Below are 18,365 nucleotides of genomic sequence, written 5' to 3'. Positions count from 1 at the left end.
TGACTATCTAGTTGTTTATCTTTAGTAGCCTCTCTTACCGGGAAATGTCTCCTAGTGTTACCGCTGAGCCATGGTAGCTTGCTACTGCTCTGGAACACTTAGGCTGGCCGGCATGTGTCCTTCTTCGTTCCTGTGTCTGTCCCTTCGGGGAAATGTCACGCTTTGAGTACCGGAGTCCTGCTAGCCCAGTGCTACAGCCCGGACCCACTTGCTGATGACCGACACGTTCGAAGCTGGGTCATGAATGCCTGTCCCTGTAAGTCTGTGCCACTTTGGGTTTACGACTAGTCATGTCAGCCCGGGCTCCTTATCATATGGATGCTAGCGACACTATCATATACGTGAGCCAAAAGGCGCAAACGGTCCCGGGCAAAGGTAAGGCGACACCCGTGGGGATACCGTGCGTGAGGCCGCAAAGTGATATGAGGTGTTACCGGCTAGATCGATGTGACATCGATTCGGGGTCCTGACAATACATAGACCACAATATGTCCCCAGTGAGCCTCTAGTTGACTAGCCCGTTGATCAACAGATAGTCATGGTTTCCTGACTATGGACATTGGATGTCATTGATAACGGGATCACATCATTAGGAGAATGATGTGATGGACAAGACCCAATCCTAAGCATAGCACAAGATCGTGTAGTTCGTTTGCTAGAGCTTTTCCAATGTCAAGTATCTTTTCCTTAGACCATGAGATCATGTAACTCTTGGATACCGTAGGAGTGCTTTGGGTGTACCAAACATCGCAAGGTAACTGGGTGACTATAAAGGTATACTACGGGTATCTCCGAAAGTGTCTGTTGAGTTGACACGGATCGAGACTGGGATTTGTCACTCCGTATGACGAAGAGGTATCTCTGGACCCACTCAGTAATGCATCATCATAATGAGCTCAAAGTGACCAAGTGTCTAGTCACGGGATCATGCATTACAGTACGAGTAAAGTGACTTTCCGGTAACGAGATTGAACGAGGTATTGGGATACCGACGATCGAATCTCGGGCAAGTAACATACCGATTGACAAAGGGAATTGTATACGGGATTGCTTGAATCCTCGACATCGTGGTTCATCCGTTGAGATCATCGAGGAGCATGTGGGAGCCAACATGGGTATCCAGATCCCGCTGTTGGTTATTGACCGGAGAGCCGTCTCGGTCATGTCTACGTGTCTCCCGAACCCGTAGGGTCTACACACTTAAGGTTCGGTGACGCTAGGGTTGTAGAGATATTAGTATGCAGCAAACCGAAAGTTGTTCGGAGTCCCGGATGGGATCTCGGATGTCACGAGGAGTTCCGAAATGGTTCGAAGGTAAAGAATTATATATGGGAAGTCGAGTTTCGGCCATCGGGAAAGTTTCGGGGGTCACCGGTATTGTACCGGGACCACCGGAAGGGTCCACCGGGTGGGGCCACCCATCCCAGAGGGCCCCATGGCTGAAGTGGGAGGGGAACCAGCCCCTGGTGGGCTGGTGCGCCCCCCCTTGGCCCCCCCTGCGCCTAGGGTTGGGAACCCTAGGGGAGGGGGCGCCTCCACTTGCCTTGGGGGGCAAGGCACCCCCCCTTGGCCGCCGCCCCCTTGGAGATTCAATCTCCTAGGGCCGGCGCCCCTCCCAAGGATCCCTATATAAAGAGGGGGGAGGGAGGGAAGCCTCACCCTTGCACTTGGCGCCTCTCTTCCCCCTTGCTACACCTCTCCCTCCAGCAGACACTTGGCGAAGCCCTGCCGGGAACCCTGCTGCATCCACCACCACGCCGTCGTGCTGCTGGATCTTCATCAACCTCTCCTTCCCCCTTGCTGGATCAAGAAGGAGGAGACGTCACCCTGACTGTACGTGTGTTGAATGCGGAGGTGCCGTCCGTTCGGCGCTAGGATCTCCGATGATTTGGATCACGACGAGTACGACTCCCTCAACCCCGTTCTCTTCAACGCTTCCGCTCGATCTACAAGGGTATGTAGATGCACTCCTCTCTCTCGTTGCTAGATGAACTCATAGATTGATCTTGGTGAAACCGTAGGAAATTTTTTATTTGCTGCAACGTTCCCCATCACAAGGACCGGCCTGAGCAGGTTAAGGATGCACTTTGAAACAACTTTGTAGATGACACTAGAGAGACTGGTAGGTCTGAAATCACCAATCTTAACTGGGTTAGGAACTTTCGAAATCAAAACAATCGAGTAATAGGAGATCGAGTAACTCCCGGACGCTCTCAGAGCTCAGCGATCATGGGCCGTCGGATCTGTTCGCTTGATGTGTTTTCGGGCGTTGGATCAAGCTGCTGGAAGAGCTGGGCCGTCGGATAAAAAAAAGGAGCTGTAGCAATGAATAGTGACCCCCGTTGTAAAGATCTCGTGCCACCGTGGGTAATTCCCAGAGCCTGCCGAGGGCATTTCTGACATTTTGCCTGGTTGGGAAAATATCCAATATGTCTCGACCTAGCCGCTGCCCAATCCTCGTGCCTCTCTCCTCCACTGCCCAATCGCCTCCCTCTCTCCCTCCCGCACCAGCCTCTCCCCCTGCCTTCCGCAGCCACATCGCCGCCGCCGCCACCCACCACCCCACGCTGTCGGCGGCCAGATCCACCGCAACAAAGCCCCCTCCTCCCTCCCCAACGACGATGAGCAGCAGCGGAGGGAGGGTCCGTCACCTCCTCTGGACAGAGAAAGAGAGAGAGAGAGAGAGAGAGAGAGAGAGAGAGAGCGAATCCCCTTCCTCCCGCACTCCCGTGTCGTCTCCACCAGCAGCACGACCAACCACTGGAGGAGCCGCCTCCCCTCCCCTCCCCTCCCTAGGGTTCCGCCTCCCTCGCCGCGCTCCCATCTCCTCCCCGTACCCCGCCCGCATCGCCATCGCCGTGCCATGGCTGACGCCGACGAGCTGGTCGCCGCGTGCCAGGACTCCGATGATGACGCCGGCACCAACAACCTCTTCCAGGTCATGTGCGCCGTCGAGGACGCCGAGGCCACCATCCGCCACCAGGTCACCTCCCTCCTCCCCTCGCCCATCTCCGTTTCTCACCCCTGCCAATATCACTCACTCACTCATCCATTCTCCCCCTCCCATGCCACCGCAGCTTGAGGAGAACATCCTGCTCAAGGAGGAGCCGATGCGCAAGACCCGGGAGCTTGACAGAGTCGTAACTCCATCCATCCATCCATCCCTACCTCGCCCGTTGCCTTGCCGATGCATTGTTTCCCCAAATCAAACCCACCTTATCTGGCAACTGTGCCTACCTGGCTATTACTACTACATATGTTCTTCGCATGTTCTGATATACTTAGAATTAGTACTGATACTAATGTTACTGTTATCTACTACCACAGATACAGACATAGTAGAAACTGTCAAATGCAAGTGGAAGCTACCGAGGTGTGCGGTGGTGTTAAGAAGACTCAGGGATATGATTGGTATTGGGTTTTGAAATGTATCTGGAAGGTCATCTCTTTGATCTTCTGGTCATATAAGGGTGAGGTGTAATGGTTAGTCATCAACCCTTTGATCTTCTGATACGTAGAAACTGTCAAACTGCAACATTTGGCAAAGGTTTGTAGAGGGAATATTGACGATACTAATATCTCTTTAGGTTTTAAGCAACCCATGGCTTATTCATCACGGAAAACTATCTATAGAACTAAAAAATGATGCGGACAATTGAAAAATCAAAAAGTCATGGATATCTTCATCTTCTTGGTCTATGCATTTATTATTGTGGCATTTAGATGCTTATTTCGTTGGTATTCCATACTTCACTCTGCACCATCACTTGATAGTTGATACTACTATATACCACAAAAAATGCATCCCCATTTTCCTTTTCAGCAATGTTTAATGTTTGTATCTTAATGCTTTTTATGTCTTTTTTTAGAAGACATGTGCAATATGTTTGACCATAATGAAACCTGGTCAAGGCCATCCTCTATTCACGGCAAAGTGCTCACTTACCTTTCACTTCCATTGTATATCTGCAAATGTTAGGCATGGATTATGAGTATATTCTGGTTTCTTCTGCTTTGGATGAAATTATGATTTTATAGGCCCAAATAATTTTACTTCAGGATTCTCAGCTGTCCAATCACCCATAAACTTTGAGGTGGGATTTCTCTTAATTTCGTTTTAGAGGTGTACTTATTTAGAGCATTTATGTCTTCGTCTCACATCATACCTACAAGAAGTGAGTTTCTCTTAATTACATGAGAGTAAACAACATATGATTGAATACATGGTTGAGTATGGTTGTAATCAAGCAACTATAGTTTACGTATGAAGATGCAATTTTTCTTTTCATGTACGAGAAAGAACACCAGCTAGAACTGGCATGTCTCTTTCATGAGATGTTTATATGTTATGTTCCTTTCCACTAACATGAAATTGATTGTCTTGTCCTAATTATTTTGTACCAGGAATTTCAGCTAGAACATAGAAGTCATTAAACCTTGAGGAAAGAATTGTGTGTGTTGCAACTAGATAATATGTGCGAGCCGGATGTATCATCAGGTGACCAACAAATTTAACAGTCCCTGTTATGTTACCCTACAACACCCTCATTGTTGTCATGTTACCTTGCAAAGTCCTCTCATTTTAGTCCCAACATCTCTTCATAGTGACTTAACCGACAGATATTTGAGCTGGGCTTTTTACTGTACTTTTGGTAGCTGATTCTCTTCAACAATTTTCATCAGGTCTGTACTCTGAGGGTGACTTTCATTTGCGTTGAAAGCTATGTGGGTCATTTGTCACGGCCACATATGCGGCCTCGGAGCTGTCGGGTTCACCGTGACACAGGTGGAGCAGATGAAGGTGGAGGCGTGAGTAGCTGACATCTAGCGTGTCCTCTTCGACGCCGCGCCCAACGCCAAGTATGTCATGTAAGGGGCCCTCACGCACGCTCCATACCAGCACTTCTCTTTAGCTACTAGCCTGTTGTTTGCCGTGTTTGGGAGTGGCGGGTTCGGGTGCTAGAGATGGGCTTCAGGGTTTGGTTGTTGCTGCGGAGATCGGATAGTTTGCTTGGCTCTTGCTCGAAATCGGAAACTGTAAATCCACCTATTTAGGAGATGGGGGTAGGAATTGCTTGATTGTCATATCAAAATGTTTGCTCATAGAAGCTTAGTGCTGCCAATTAGGTGTCGTATATCGGTGTGCCTTCTAATTTTCATGTGTGCCTTCTAATTTTCACAAGCACTGGCTTGAGGCTATGATGTTCTCCACCTGCTTATACCGAGCTTTGATCATGTTTTCTCTTCTGCTGCAGGCTAGAGCTGTGGTGCAATCAGCATGTCGAGTATTTGACAAAAGGGCTCGATGCCGAGTACTGTTTCTCCAATATAAAATTAACTCGAGTGTCGCCCCTGGTTATTATTTTGCTTGGCAGTTTTCATTCCAGTCGACCTTGGTTATTATGCTATTGGATGGTTCATGGGCTTGCGTTGCGGGATGAAACGCTTGACAATGACCTCGAGAACGATATTGTAGACTTCTTGTCTCGATGCCAGGTTTGTTGATCTGTTACGATATAATTGTATGGATATGTTGCTGCAGTTTGCTGTTAATTTTTGATAACACTTATGCTTAAAGATATTTATGTTGAAAACTTTACAAGTAGACTGTTTAAGGCTTTGTTTCAAACTTCCGCTCTTCTTTGCTGATACAAGAGAACCACTTTGCCAAACTGCTTAAGGTGGTGGGGCTACATGAATAAATTATCCCAATCCACGTGTAGTTTTATATATATACATACTATAGATCATAGAAACTAATAAATAAGTTGCTGAGACAATATGCTCTGGTTGCACAACACAGTAGATCTCAAATCTGATAAATTATATAGCACTCATGCTTCAGTTGAACAACATTGCTTCATACAAGGATGACAAGAAAATAACCCTTATTTTACTTTGTGCTATGGTTAGGTTGTCCCTTAAAAGTTTTGCAGCAATATGATACTTTTTTACGGAAAAATACAGGTAGTATTGGTCATACCTAATTAAAGCACTGAAGATACCCATTTGCAGATACAGCAATTTCTAAATATTACCCATTTGTACATGACTATGGGAGTTGTCGTGTTCCCTACTTTAAGTTATTTTCATTATGGTGTAAATGTTTATTAGTATATTGTTGCTTATTTATTTCTTTTAATGTGCTCCTGCATCTTTGATGTGTCTCACTTGACATCTTTAGTTAAGGTCCCATTGAAATTGAAAAGCATGGTAGTTGTCTAAATTGTGCTTCGGTGTATTCTTTACGAGCTAAGCAAGAAACCCAAGGGATACATGTGTAGTTAATATCATCTTATGGTTTTGTGGCTGAATATAATTAGTTGCCATCATACTTAATATTCTCTTTTGCCCAATATGGTATGTAAGGAAGATTCTCTTAGTATGTGTTTGAATGTATGAACTATTGATTCAATGATGTAAGGCTGCCCCATATGTCTTCATGTATTCAGTTATGTAAAGTTGTACCGTGTTTTTTCTATAGGATAGGTTCAAGCCAAGTAGCTAACATCCCCTTCTACCCAAGGTCAAGCATTCAACGGCGGTATCAGAGGAGACATCGTCGCGCGGAAGGTTGGTACCTCGAGCCATACTTATCGCATGTGATTCTTTCTTTTCTCTTGCCACTGAGTTCAATCCCTCTTTTCCCATGCAGCCCCTTCTCTGGACAAGCAAAAGCTCTGCCCCCTCTTTTCCCATGCAGCCCCTTCTCTGGACAAGCAAAAGCTCTGGTCGCCATGGATGCCAATGAGATTCTCGACCAAGGTTCACCTGGGCCTTTGTCCTCCAATAACAAGATGCATCCACTTATCAAGGTTAGCCGGAAGTTAACTTGCTTTGTAAAAGTCTTGGGATTTTTAAAGTTTGTAGGAACCCTTTTTGAATAGATGAATTTTTAGATATTTGCTTGCAAGACCAAAAGAAAATATGTTGACAAATGAACCTGCTTATGCTGAATGCTTTTGAGGATATTCATACAAAATCCTTTGTCAGTGTGCTTGCTTGACTGGGTTAATGAACCCGATTCATGTATCTGTTTGACCAGTCAATGCTCCGGTTCATCTTAGGTAAGTGTGAATCTGCAGAGCACGGCGGAGAAGAGCCAAGCTGTGGTGAGTCGATTACAGCTTGTGGCTATGCCCGTGATGCAGTGGCTGGTACGCTCCCATGGTGGCGACGCAACGGCACTTGATCAATTCTCTGGAGCGACGCTGACAATGAGTTATGGACCATGACGCCGCCTCCCAGTCTCGCCCTCTGCTACGTCCACCAGTACATAGGGAGGTGGGTGCTGCTATGTACTAAAACTGGGACTGCAAGTTTCAATTCTCAAATATTGTGTCATCACTGTTTGCAAGTTTCAGTTTATGATCGTCAAATTGTTTTATGTCTGCAGTGTTTCAAGCGACAACAGAGCGAGTACCGGGAGAGGAGATGAACCTGGGCGAGCAAAATTGAGAATTATGGAAGCGACGAGTACTCCAATGGGCGAGCAAAATTGAGAACTATGGCAGCGCCTGTACACCAACTCGCGTCCACCTAGGCGGGGGCGAGGAAGAGCCCAGCACCAGCAGGCGAGGAGATCCTGAGCTTATGAGAGAAGGAGATCATAAGCGTGGGAGAGGAGCAGATACTGGGCGTGGACATCTTGGTGCTGGGGATTTATTTTTCTCTTGAACCTAAAAATCAATAGTCTCTTGAGTAGATGTGTGCTAAACTTGCCTTCCTATTAACACAACATGTGTTTGATCTTTATTCTCTTGGACAAGTCGTTTGGACTGACACCCTCGCGCCAGGGCGCGATCCCGGTCTAGTAGTAGTGTTATTTACCTCTGGTGGCATAACACCAGACCGGAAAAATTCCTTAACCGTCGAAATGACACTATCCTTTACGGTTCCCCAATTATGCTGGAAGAATCGTGTCGGGAAGCCGTCAGGACCAGGGGCCTTCAATGGGCCAATGTGGAATAAATTGTCCGAGATCTCCTTATTAGAAAATTCAACACACAAGGCAAGATTAGTGGCATCATCAATCACAGGAGCAATTAGATCCACAAATAGGCTAGGCATCCAAAGTATCATCCTTAGTGTAAATATGCTGAAAATATTTTGTTGCTATGCATCCCATTTCGCCATTATCAGAAGTAACATTACCATTCACATCTTCCAACTTTTTATCCTGTTTTTCCTTGCCTGCGAGACAGATTTACACAGAAAAATTTAGTGTTACGGTCACCATCTTTAAGCCACATAATCCTCGAGCGTTGCATCCACATGAGCTCCATAGAGCAACTCATTCATCCCATCTCTATGATAAACATATATTAATCAGTATTTAAAAAGATTTAAACATGTATAAATAAATCTCTATGATGTATACCAAAACTATACAATATGTATTAAAAATTTAGCCATGTGTCGAAAGAAAAAGGAAAAAAACAAAAAAAAGGGTGAAAACCGAAGAAACAACTAAAAATGAAGGAAACAAAAAGATGAAGAAAACTGTTAAAATCGATAAGAAAAAAAAACAAAACCAGAGAAGTCAGTGAAGAAACGAAGAAAAAAAGCACAAAACCCGCTGAAGAAATTAAGAAAAAACAAGAAAACCAAAGAACACCAGGGAAAACATGTAATAAAATGAAAAAAAAACCCAAGGAAAACCGGACTAGTCCAGGTCCAGCCACCATAGAGTGAACGAACCAGCGAGCACATGTTTAAATATATGGTGAATGGTTTTCAATACAGTGAACATTTTTGTAATGTACGGTCAACATTTTGAAAATATTCTTCAAACCTTTTGTAAAATACACAGAACAATTTTTAGGTGTACGCTGAGCATTTTCAAAATGCATATTGAACTTTTTCGTAGAATATGTTGAAGGATTTTTTTTAGCATATGATGAACATTTTATGATGCAGATGATATTTTTTAATATACAGTGTAGGTTTTGTTAATATACGGTAAACATTTTCGTAACACATGGTGAACTTTTTGTATAATATAAAAATGAAAAGAAAATAAAAAGAAAAAAAGAAAAGAAAAAGCGAACGAAAAAAAAAGAAACCGAAGAAACATCCAACCCGACATGGGCCGGCCCAACTACGGGCGGCCTATAGGATTGGCTGCGGATAAGCCTCACGCGCGTACCGTATAACGAAGTTGCGTAATTTATACGGCATAACGAAGTCGTATTTAGCTTGTATTCTACGCAAGAGGCGTATTTCAGATCGATAAATCCCAAATCCCTAATAACCTAATCCCCTTTCCCTGCGCTCTTTCTTCTTCCCGCGTCCTTGCTGCTCCAAAGATTTTCGCTCGATTTAGGTCTTCGATTTCGCCGATTCATCCGCCGGTGCCGGATATGGCGTGCGTCGACATCCATGGCATGAGCGTGACGCTCACGTTGGTGGACCAGCTGTCGCACGCCGTGAAGAAGAGATCCGCCGACGAGAATCTTGTCCTCGCCGACGAGTCCGAGGCCAGTGGATGGTCTTCGGCGGTCTCCGACCGCAGGCTCGCCCTGCGCCGCCGGCGAGGTCCGGCTTCCTCTTCCTGCCGCCGCGGCTGCATCGTGGTGACGGAGGGGCCGGACTGCCGTGCCGAGGAGGCGGTTCAGCAGGTTGTGCTGGGAGAAATCGAAGGCGCCCAGCTAGCTGCACCGGAGATCAAGGCTTCCTCTGTTGAGGAGCTGGTCTACTGGACAGTACTCTAATCCAACAATCCAACCATCTAAAATCGCCAGGCCTGCTTGTGCAAATGTCTGAAAAAGGTTCAGTGTTTCTGCTCCCGTTGTGTCCATCTATTGCAGAGTCCTTTCTTTCTAGACTATATGAATAACCTCTTCTCTCTTCTTTTTTATGTCAATGTTGGAGCACCTTGGGGTGTCGAGGAGGGGACGCTACAAGAAGTTGAGGAGGCGCCATATGAAGTAATCAAATTACAAGACAAGAGGCCGGATGTGCTGGAATGTGAGTTTAGCTAGCAATGGTCATGTCAGTTAGTACTCCCTCTGTAAACTTCTATAAGATTGTTACTTTAGTGATCTAAACGATCTTATAACAAAAGTTTACAAAGGGAGTACTTAGTACTATAGTTGTTTCCTTTAATATCGTGGCTCACGGCAGTATGTAAGCCGGAGAGTGGGTGGAGGGCGGCACGATATGAATAAAACTATATAAATTTCCCTATCTTGCATTGTTTCTAGGACCACGAGTTGGTTGCGAGATCTTATGGGTTTCACCTCAAGCCTACCCCAACTTGTTTGGGAATAAAGGCTTTCCTTAGCTTTATGTTTTCTGCTCTGGTCTTTGCGCCTTGGCATGATATGAACAGTTCATCGGCAGACCGAAAAACCTCTCCTTTCACCTTGTCCGCTCTGTAAACACAAGATCCTTCGCTCGACTCTTGCTAAATCACACATGGAAGGCGAAGCCAGGGAAGATGAGGTGCTGATGGCCAGGAGTTCTTCTACCTTGTTGTCATCTAGTTGAATCTTCCAAGTCTTGTAGAAAGAATTCCTCCTCTCCTCTGTTTATCTTCCGGTTCAAGTCGAATCAGCCCAGAACTATTTCGATGTGTCTATGCCAAGTGATGGGCCATGTTCTTGTAGGACAGAGTCCAATTCACTTATTAAAGTCGATAAGTTACCAAATGGGTGAAATTTTGCTTCTACAAAGTAGTGTAAGACTGAATATTCTGATAATGACTGGCTCGCTGTTTGGCTGTGACTACTGCGGTACTGCAAATATGAATTCCTTAAAAAAAGGTGAAAAGTACACGTCTATTAATGATTTGAGAAAAAAATTCGGCCAAAAAAAACACTTTGGTGTTTCCCAAACAATTCTGATTCTTAGAAAGCCTTTCCAGAACTACCCATATTTTGGTGTTTGTGCTGTGGCTATTATTACTGTACTAAAAATACAAAAATGGATCTAGCCTTTGAGGTTTGTTTCTAAGTTAACCAGAGACACAGTAACTTATGTTCTGTTATGTTATTGTGATTTTTGTTAGCTTTAAATCAGACTTAAGGTGATCAATTTCATTAGATCAATCTCTGCAATACCCAAAGGCACACTATGAATGTTCATTTCAAATTGTGTGCGACGTAATCTTGACAGAGAATAAGCTAGCAATATGGTGCCAAGTTTTGTGAACTAAACAAAACATGGATATATATTTCCCTCCTTTTTTTTGAAGCACCACCATCTGAACAAATTAATGAATTGGAGGTTTGGCATGCTATAATTCATCTCTTTTTTGGTTGGGATGCAAGTTTAGGTGATATCTTGGGCTGCGGTTTTTCTTGATATTTTTTCGATGTTCCTTTGCTATGCATAGTGAAGTCATAATAATTTTGATGGCGCCCTGATGCTATTTTTAATGTTCAATGGAATATAAATATGGGTGTCCATGTTTTTTTCCCTATGCAGTTGAGTCTGATGGCCCATTAGATTCTTGCCTTTGATTTGTCATGTAGCCACTTTACTAAATAAAGATGATGTTTGGGTCCCGACAAAATGTGTCCAGTGTTACTGTTTACCATAAATCTGTCTTTCTATTTACATAGACATCCCCGTTAATCAGGATAAATTTTGTTCCTATATCTCCTTGGATGAAAGAGTCTTTTTGGGTACAGAAAGGGAACGGGGGATTCAATTTATGTTCTCAACTGTAGGTTTGCTTTACCAGTTTAACTTTTCTTCCACATAAGCGCTTAGTTAATGCACACATATACGCCTCTCAGGTCGAGGTGATCGGGTATCCTGCATCTGACAATTCTGCATGTGAAAACTTAGAAACCGCAATGCTCTACATAATTATAGTAGGTCAGAGAGAAATGACTTGAATAGGCTGCTCAAGCTTAAGTTCTCTGATTTGGGAAATAAGTTGTACTACAAGTTCAATTGATCAAATTCAAAGGGAAAGTTAAACCTTAAAAGTCATGGCTGGATCAAATAAGAAGGCACCGAGGATCGTAAAATGTAAACATAGTGTAGTTGGTAGGAACTAGGGTTCTACCAGGCCTAGACCGTAGGTTGCAGGGGTGGGAGGGTGGATGGCTAGAGGTTGGGCGTGGCCGGCGGCGCGACGGCTCCGTGTTCGCGTGAGGAGGCGGCGGCGGTGAGAGAGAGGCGGCTAGGGTTTAGGGTTCCAGCTCCTAAGGGGAGCCGGACAATAGTTATGACTTATTGCTTAATTTCAAAAGGTGGCCTTACAACTGTTTATATAATCCTTGCTGCTAATAAAAATAAGATAAGTTGGGCTAAGCCCCTAACTAGACGCGCCCATTGGGCCTTCTCGGCTATAAGTGACGCCGGTCATAACATCTCTCCCCGCCTGCGCAAACAACTCGTCCTTGAGCTGGAAGTCTGGAAAATGTTGGCGGAACTCCTCAAGCTGCTCCCAAGTGGCGTCCTCCTTCTGAAGGCCTTGCACTGGATCAACAAATGCCACACCCCGCGACGTTGCTGGACCTGCAACACCTTCGCCGGTCCTGGTAGAAGGCGCCCGTCGGAGGTTGGAGGAAGCATCGGCGTGATCGTCGGCGGTTTCCCGCGGAAGGGCTTCAGCAACCCCGCATGGAAGACGTCATGGATGCGGGCACCGTCCAGGAGCTGAAGGCGGTAGGCAACCTTTCTGGTGCGTTCCAGCATGGTAAATGGCCCGACGTAGCGAGGGCCTAGCTTGCGCTTCACGTGCGGGCCGAGTGACTGCGTGGAGCGGTGAAGGAGGCGCAGCCACACCTAGTCGCCCACCACAAACTCCGCTTGGCGGTGGTGGCCGTCATAGTATTTCTTGGACAGCTGCTGGGCCTGGAGAAGTCGTTGGCGCACCTCCGCAAGGATCTCATCCCTGTTGCGAAGAAGGTCGCCCGCCGCCTCCGTCCTCGCCTTCTCGGGGTCAACCGGTAGGATGGGCGGGGACGGGCGGCCAGAGACCACCTCAAAAGGCATGGCACGCAGGGCGGAATGGTATGAAGTGTTGTAGCAGTACTCGGCCCATGCGAGCCAGTCCAGCACGGGGACGATAACCTGTAACACAAACGCAAATACATGGCAATCACCTTGTTGACCACCTCAGATTGGCCGTCCATCCGAGTATGGAAGGCCGTACTTAGGCGCAGCTTCATGCCCGCCATCTGGAAGAGATCGCGCCAGGCATGCCCCGTGAACACTGGGTCCCGGTCGCTGACGATCGAAGAGGGGAACCTGTGGAGGCGGACGATGCCGTCGAAGAAGGCACGCGCCACGGAGGCAACAGTGTAGGGATGGCCGAGTGCGATGAAGTGCGCGTACTTGGAGAAGCGGTCGACCACCGTAAGGATGACGGACTTGCCGCCCACCTTGGGAAGGCCCTCGATGAAATCCATGGAGATGTCGGCCCATACCTGAGAGGGAACCTCTAGGGGCTGGAGCAGCCCTGCCGGTTGCAGCGTCTCCGTCTTGTTGCGCTGACACGTCAGGCAAGACCGCACCCAATCTCGTACCAGGTCCCGGTCGCCGGGGATGTATAAATCGGCGCGGAGACGATGGAGGGTCTTCTGCACGCCCTCGTGGCCGGCTGAGTGTGCCAGCAGCAGGACCTGGTGACGGAGGTCGCCGTGATCCAGCACGAAGAGCCGGCGCCCATGCAGGAGCAAGCCATCCGCCAAGCGCCACGGCTCCTCCAGGTCGCCAGTGTCGAGGTGCTGCCGAAGGAGCTGAGTGTCCGGAGCGTCCGTGGTGGCCCTGCGGATGTCGTCAATGAGGGCGAAGGAGGGCCCCGAGCGAATGCAGAGGGCCGCCCCCGCGGAGTCGATGGCGTCCGAGTCATGGTCGGCGTCGCGGCGGGACAGTGCGTTGGCCATGGTGTTGAGGCGACCCAGACGATACTCGACAGTGAAGTCGAAGCCAAAGAGCTTGCTGGTCCATTGATGCTGCGGCACGGTGGAAAGCCTCTGGTCCAATAAGAACTTGAGGCTGTAGTGATCCATGTGGATACAGAACGGCCTCCCCAGAGATATACGGCTGCTGGTGGTGCACGGCCTGCACCAAGCCAATGAGCTCCCTCTCATAGGCCACGAGCTTATGATGGCGCGCAGCGAAGGGCTTGCTGAAGAATGCAAGCGGCCCGTCGCCCTGATGAAGGGCGGTGCCAAACCCTATGCCCGAGGCTTCGCAGTCCACCATGAACGGCTTGTCGAAGTCGGGCATCTGGAGGACCGGACCCGTAGTGAGGGCCCGCTTGAGGCCCTCGAACGCCTCAGCATCCCAGGCGAAGGCGTCGCGGCGCAACAGGCGTGTGAGCGGGGATGCATTGACACCGAACTCCCGGATAAATTTCCGGTAGTACCCCGCGAGGCCCAGGAAGCCTCGTAGGGCCCGCGGCGAGTGCGACGTCGGCCAGGCCACGACAGCCGCCACTTTGTCAGCATCCATAGTGACACCCTCAGCCGAGATGACGTGGCCGAGATAGGCGACCGAAGGCGTGCCGAACGAGCACTTCGAGCGCTTGAGGTGAAGATGGTGCGCTCGAAGCTCGTTGAAGACGATGGCGACGTGCTGAAGGTGCTCCACCCACAAGGCACTGTAGATAAGAATGTCATCAAAGAAAACAAGCACAAACCGGCGCAAGTAGGGGCGAAGAACATCGTTCATCAAGGCATGAAAGGTTGTCGGGGCGTTGGAGAGACCAAAAGGCATCACCAAGAACTCGAAGTGGCTGTGATAAGTCCGCAATGCCGTCTTCGCGACATCGTTCGGGTGCATCCGCACCTGGTGGTAGCCTGAACGGAGGTCGAGCTTGGTGAAGAAGCGTGCCCCATGTAGCTCGTCGACGAGCGGAATGGGAAATTTGTCCTTGAGCGTCTGGGCGTTAAGAGCACGATAGTCGATGCAGAAACGACACGTGTCGTCCGCCTTGCGGACAAGGAGGAGCGGCGCCGAAAACGGCGAGGTAGAGATCCGGATGATGCCCAAGGCGAGCATGACCGTGCATTGCCGCTCCAGCTCGTCCTTCTGCAACTGGGGGTAGCGGTAAGGGCGCATCGCCATAGGGGCTGTGCCTGGCAGTAAGTGAATGCGGTGGTCGTACGCCCGAGCTGGCGGAAGGCCCAGGGGCTCGTTGAAGAGGTCGTGGTGCTGCTGTAAGAGATGATCCAACATGGGGTGCTCGGGCCCTGCAACAGTCGCCGTCAGCTGCAGATGCGGCGCTGCTGGTGAGGCGCCACACACGCCCTCCCATCGGACGCGGTGACCCAGGCGCTGGAAGGTCATCGTCATGGCGTCGAAGTCCCAGAGGATGGGACCCAGGGTCCGCAATAAGTCGACGCCGAGGATGAAGTCGAAGCAACCCAAGTCGATGCCGGCGCACGTGATGGTGAAGTGCTCGTCGCCGATGGTGATGGGGACGTTCCGCGCAATCCCATGACATCGGAGGCGGTCGCCGTTAGCCACGGTGACCCGGAGCAGCTCCCCGCCCGTCGGGTGAAGTGCCAAGCGGTGCATGGTCTACTCAGGCAGGAAGTTATGGGTGGAGCCGGTATCCAGGAGGGCCACGAGGCGCTCACCGTTGATCATCACCGGGAGGAGCATAGTCTGCTCCGCTCGTATACCCGCGAGGGCATGGAGGGAGACCACAAGAGCCGTCGCCGGAGCGGGCACCGGTGCGACCTCCGTAGCAGCTGGGGCGGGCAAGTCGTCAAGCCCGTCGGTGGCGGTGTCCTCGATGTAGTCGGCCACCTCCAAGTAGAAGAGCCGCGGGCAGACGTGGCCCGACACGTAGGGCTCGTCGCAGTTATAGCATAGCCCCTGGCGATGACGCTCGAGCTGCTCGGCCGGGGTGAGCCGGCGGAAGGGCTGTGTCGCGGCCGGGGCGTTGGTAGCTGCAGAGGACGGAGGCGGACGCCCCGGCACTGGTGGTGTCGGGGGCGGCCTAGCTGGCTGGCGGGCGCCCCAAGCCGGCGACGCCTGCTGCAAGGCCTGCGCGCGACGCTCAAAGGCGCGGGCATAATACTGGCCGTCTGGAGGTCTTGAGGTCCCCGCAGCTCCACGCCCACACAGATATGAGCCGACAGACCGCCCATGAAGAGCTCGGCCCGCTAGCGAGCCGTCACGCCGGGCGCGTGGCACGCCAGGGCCTGGAAGCGATTGGCGAAGTCCTTCACCGTGCAGGTGAAGGGTTGGCGGCCAAGCTCTGCCAGTCAGCTCCCGCGTATCTGCGGCCCGAAGCGTAAGAGGCAGAGCTCGCGAAAACGCTCCCATGGGGGCATGCCGCCCTTGACCTGCTCGAGAGCGTAATACCAAGTCTGTGCGGCGCCTCGGAGGTGATACGATGCGAGCCAGGTGCGGTCCGACACGAGCGTGCGTTGCCCCTAGAAAAACTGGTTCTTAAGCCAGCTCAGGGGTCCTCGGTGCCATCGTAGGTGGCGAAGTCGAGCTTGGCGAAGCGCGGCGGCATGTGGTTATGGCCGCCGTGGGGGAACGCCTCATCGGCGCGGAGCAGCAAGGGGGGCGGCGCCGGGTCGGTGGCCATGGAGGCCCCCCCGTGGAACGGAGGACTATCGAGGCCGGCGGAAGGGCCGACGAAGCTGGAAGGCCCGCCGTACTGCAGGGGTGGCGACGTGCGGCGGCCCCGAAGCCATTGTGTAGACCGGCTGCGAAGACCCAGCCAACCAGGCCGGTAACGGTGACGGCGAGGGGGGAAACCTGACTTGCCGAATCGGAACCCCCGCCGCCGTGGTAAGGGCTGGTCCGGAGCTGGCAGGTGGCGGCGGCGGCAGCTGCAGCGGCCCGGCGAACGCAGCGGAGGCCGCCAGGGGCGGCGGCTGCCACGGCGGCTCGGTGGTGGCGACGGGCGGCGCGGCTGGTTCCGGCCTGTAGGGCCCGACCAGGTACAGCCGAATGACTTGGACCGCCTGGGCGAGATCCCGCAGCGCCCCGGACACCTCCTCCGGTGTGAGGACGGCGGGGGCGGCCGCGTCGGAGGAGACCGGCGCGGGCAGAAGCGGGGCGACGGCCGTGGTGGTCAGCGGAGACGACGACGTGGTCGGCAGCGGGAGGGGCGGGGTGGGCTACGACGCGGACATGATCGAACCAGAGCTACCTGATACCAGATTGGTAGGAACCAGGGTTCTACCAGGCCTAAACCGTAGGTTGTAGGGGTGGAAGGGTGGATGGCGAGAGGTTGGGCGCGGCCGGCGGTGCGACAGTGCCGTGTTCGCACGAGGAGGAGGCGGCGGCGGTGAGAGAGAGGTGGGTAGGGTTTAGGGTTCCGGCTCCTAAGAGGAGCTGGGCAATAGTTATGACTTATTGCTTAATTTCAAAACGTGGCTATATAATCCTTGCTGCTAATAAAAATAAGATAAGTTGGGCTAAGCCCCTAACTAGACGCGCCCATTGGGCCTTCTCCGGCTATAAGTGACCCCGGTCATAACAGTAGTCATAATAACTTCCATGACCTCGTGATTGCTTGTTAAATTCCTTTGAATTTAATTTTTTATTTTGCCCTGAAAACGCTTCAGGCCAGCTATTTCCCGCCGTAGGTTCCTACAGCAAAAACAGTTGTCCTAACAGGATCATCCTCATTTCTTTTGTGCTACTATGTCCTTCCCATGGCAAGATATGCACCACTTTTACCTTTCTCTGCACAAGGTCATTCTTCTCCCCTTGCTCACTCCAGTCCCGATTTCTTGCTTCTAGGCAGTGGACTCTAGGTGTTCTGACATAGATATCCCTAGGAATAACTAACAAACTTTTGGTCAATCAGCTGCTAATACTATAAAACCAGAAATAGTTCAGGTTCTTTTAATTGTCAAACCATCTCTTCTTATTGGTTGTAACCATAAATTAAATTCTGATATCAAGGAACTGCGTAGGATGAAGTATCTGCTACTCGCATGTTGGAGTTTTTTCACAGCAGGACAGTACATGATTTCTCAAGGAAAACAAATCACATCATACATTGATTATAAGGTTTTGCCTTTCTTTTATGGAGCGTTACATGCATCGGTTATGTTTGGTCTGAAGACCATTTTGCACTATCACCAATACTGCACTACATTTCAGAAATTGTTTTAATTGCTATCAGAATTGAGAGATCCAGCAAAGATATATGTCAAATTGTTTATTGTCTAGCTATTGGTTTCTATTGATATTCATGTCAAATCTCTACTGATGATCATTTTTGTTGTGATTTAAGCAAGGTAGTGAAGGCTAGGTGAAATGTCTAGCTAGTGGAACACCAACCGCTGTTTACATCGGTGTACAAACACGATAACATATTTAAGTTGTTGTCCTTTAGTGCTACCTTTGTTAGGCTTCGGAGTTCCGTCGGTGGTTTTTTTCTACTGATAGGTTTGTGGTAGCATTTCGAGATGTCGGTTGTC

At 49.7% G+C, this 18,365-nt stretch overlaps 1 protein-coding gene across 1 annotated transcript; it reads left to right on the top strand.

Annotated features, from left to right (window-relative positions):
- Positions 1-9,207: 9,207 nt before the first annotated feature.
- On the top strand, positions 9,208-17,962 carry LOC119295014. The gene is made up of 2 exons (XM_037573331.1): positions 9,208-9,969; positions 17,856-17,962. The coding sequence occupies exon 1, from the start codon at positions 9,363-9,365 to the stop codon at positions 9,711-9,713; it is 351 nt and encodes a 116-aa protein (XP_037429228.1). The 5' UTR covers positions 9,208-9,362; the 3' UTR covers positions 9,714-9,969; positions 17,856-17,962.
- Positions 17,963-18,365: the final 403 nt, after the last annotated feature.

This window comes from Triticum dicoccoides, chromosome 4B (assembly GCF_002162155.2).
Source record: "Triticum dicoccoides isolate Atlit2015 ecotype Zavitan chromosome 4B, WEW_v2.0, whole genome shotgun sequence".
In the NCBI taxonomy this organism is placed as follows: Eukaryota; Viridiplantae; Streptophyta; class Magnoliopsida; order Poales; family Poaceae; genus Triticum; species Triticum dicoccoides.
The sequence above is the reverse complement of the archived record's forward strand: the minus strand, read 5'-3'. Positions and strand labels throughout refer to the sequence as shown.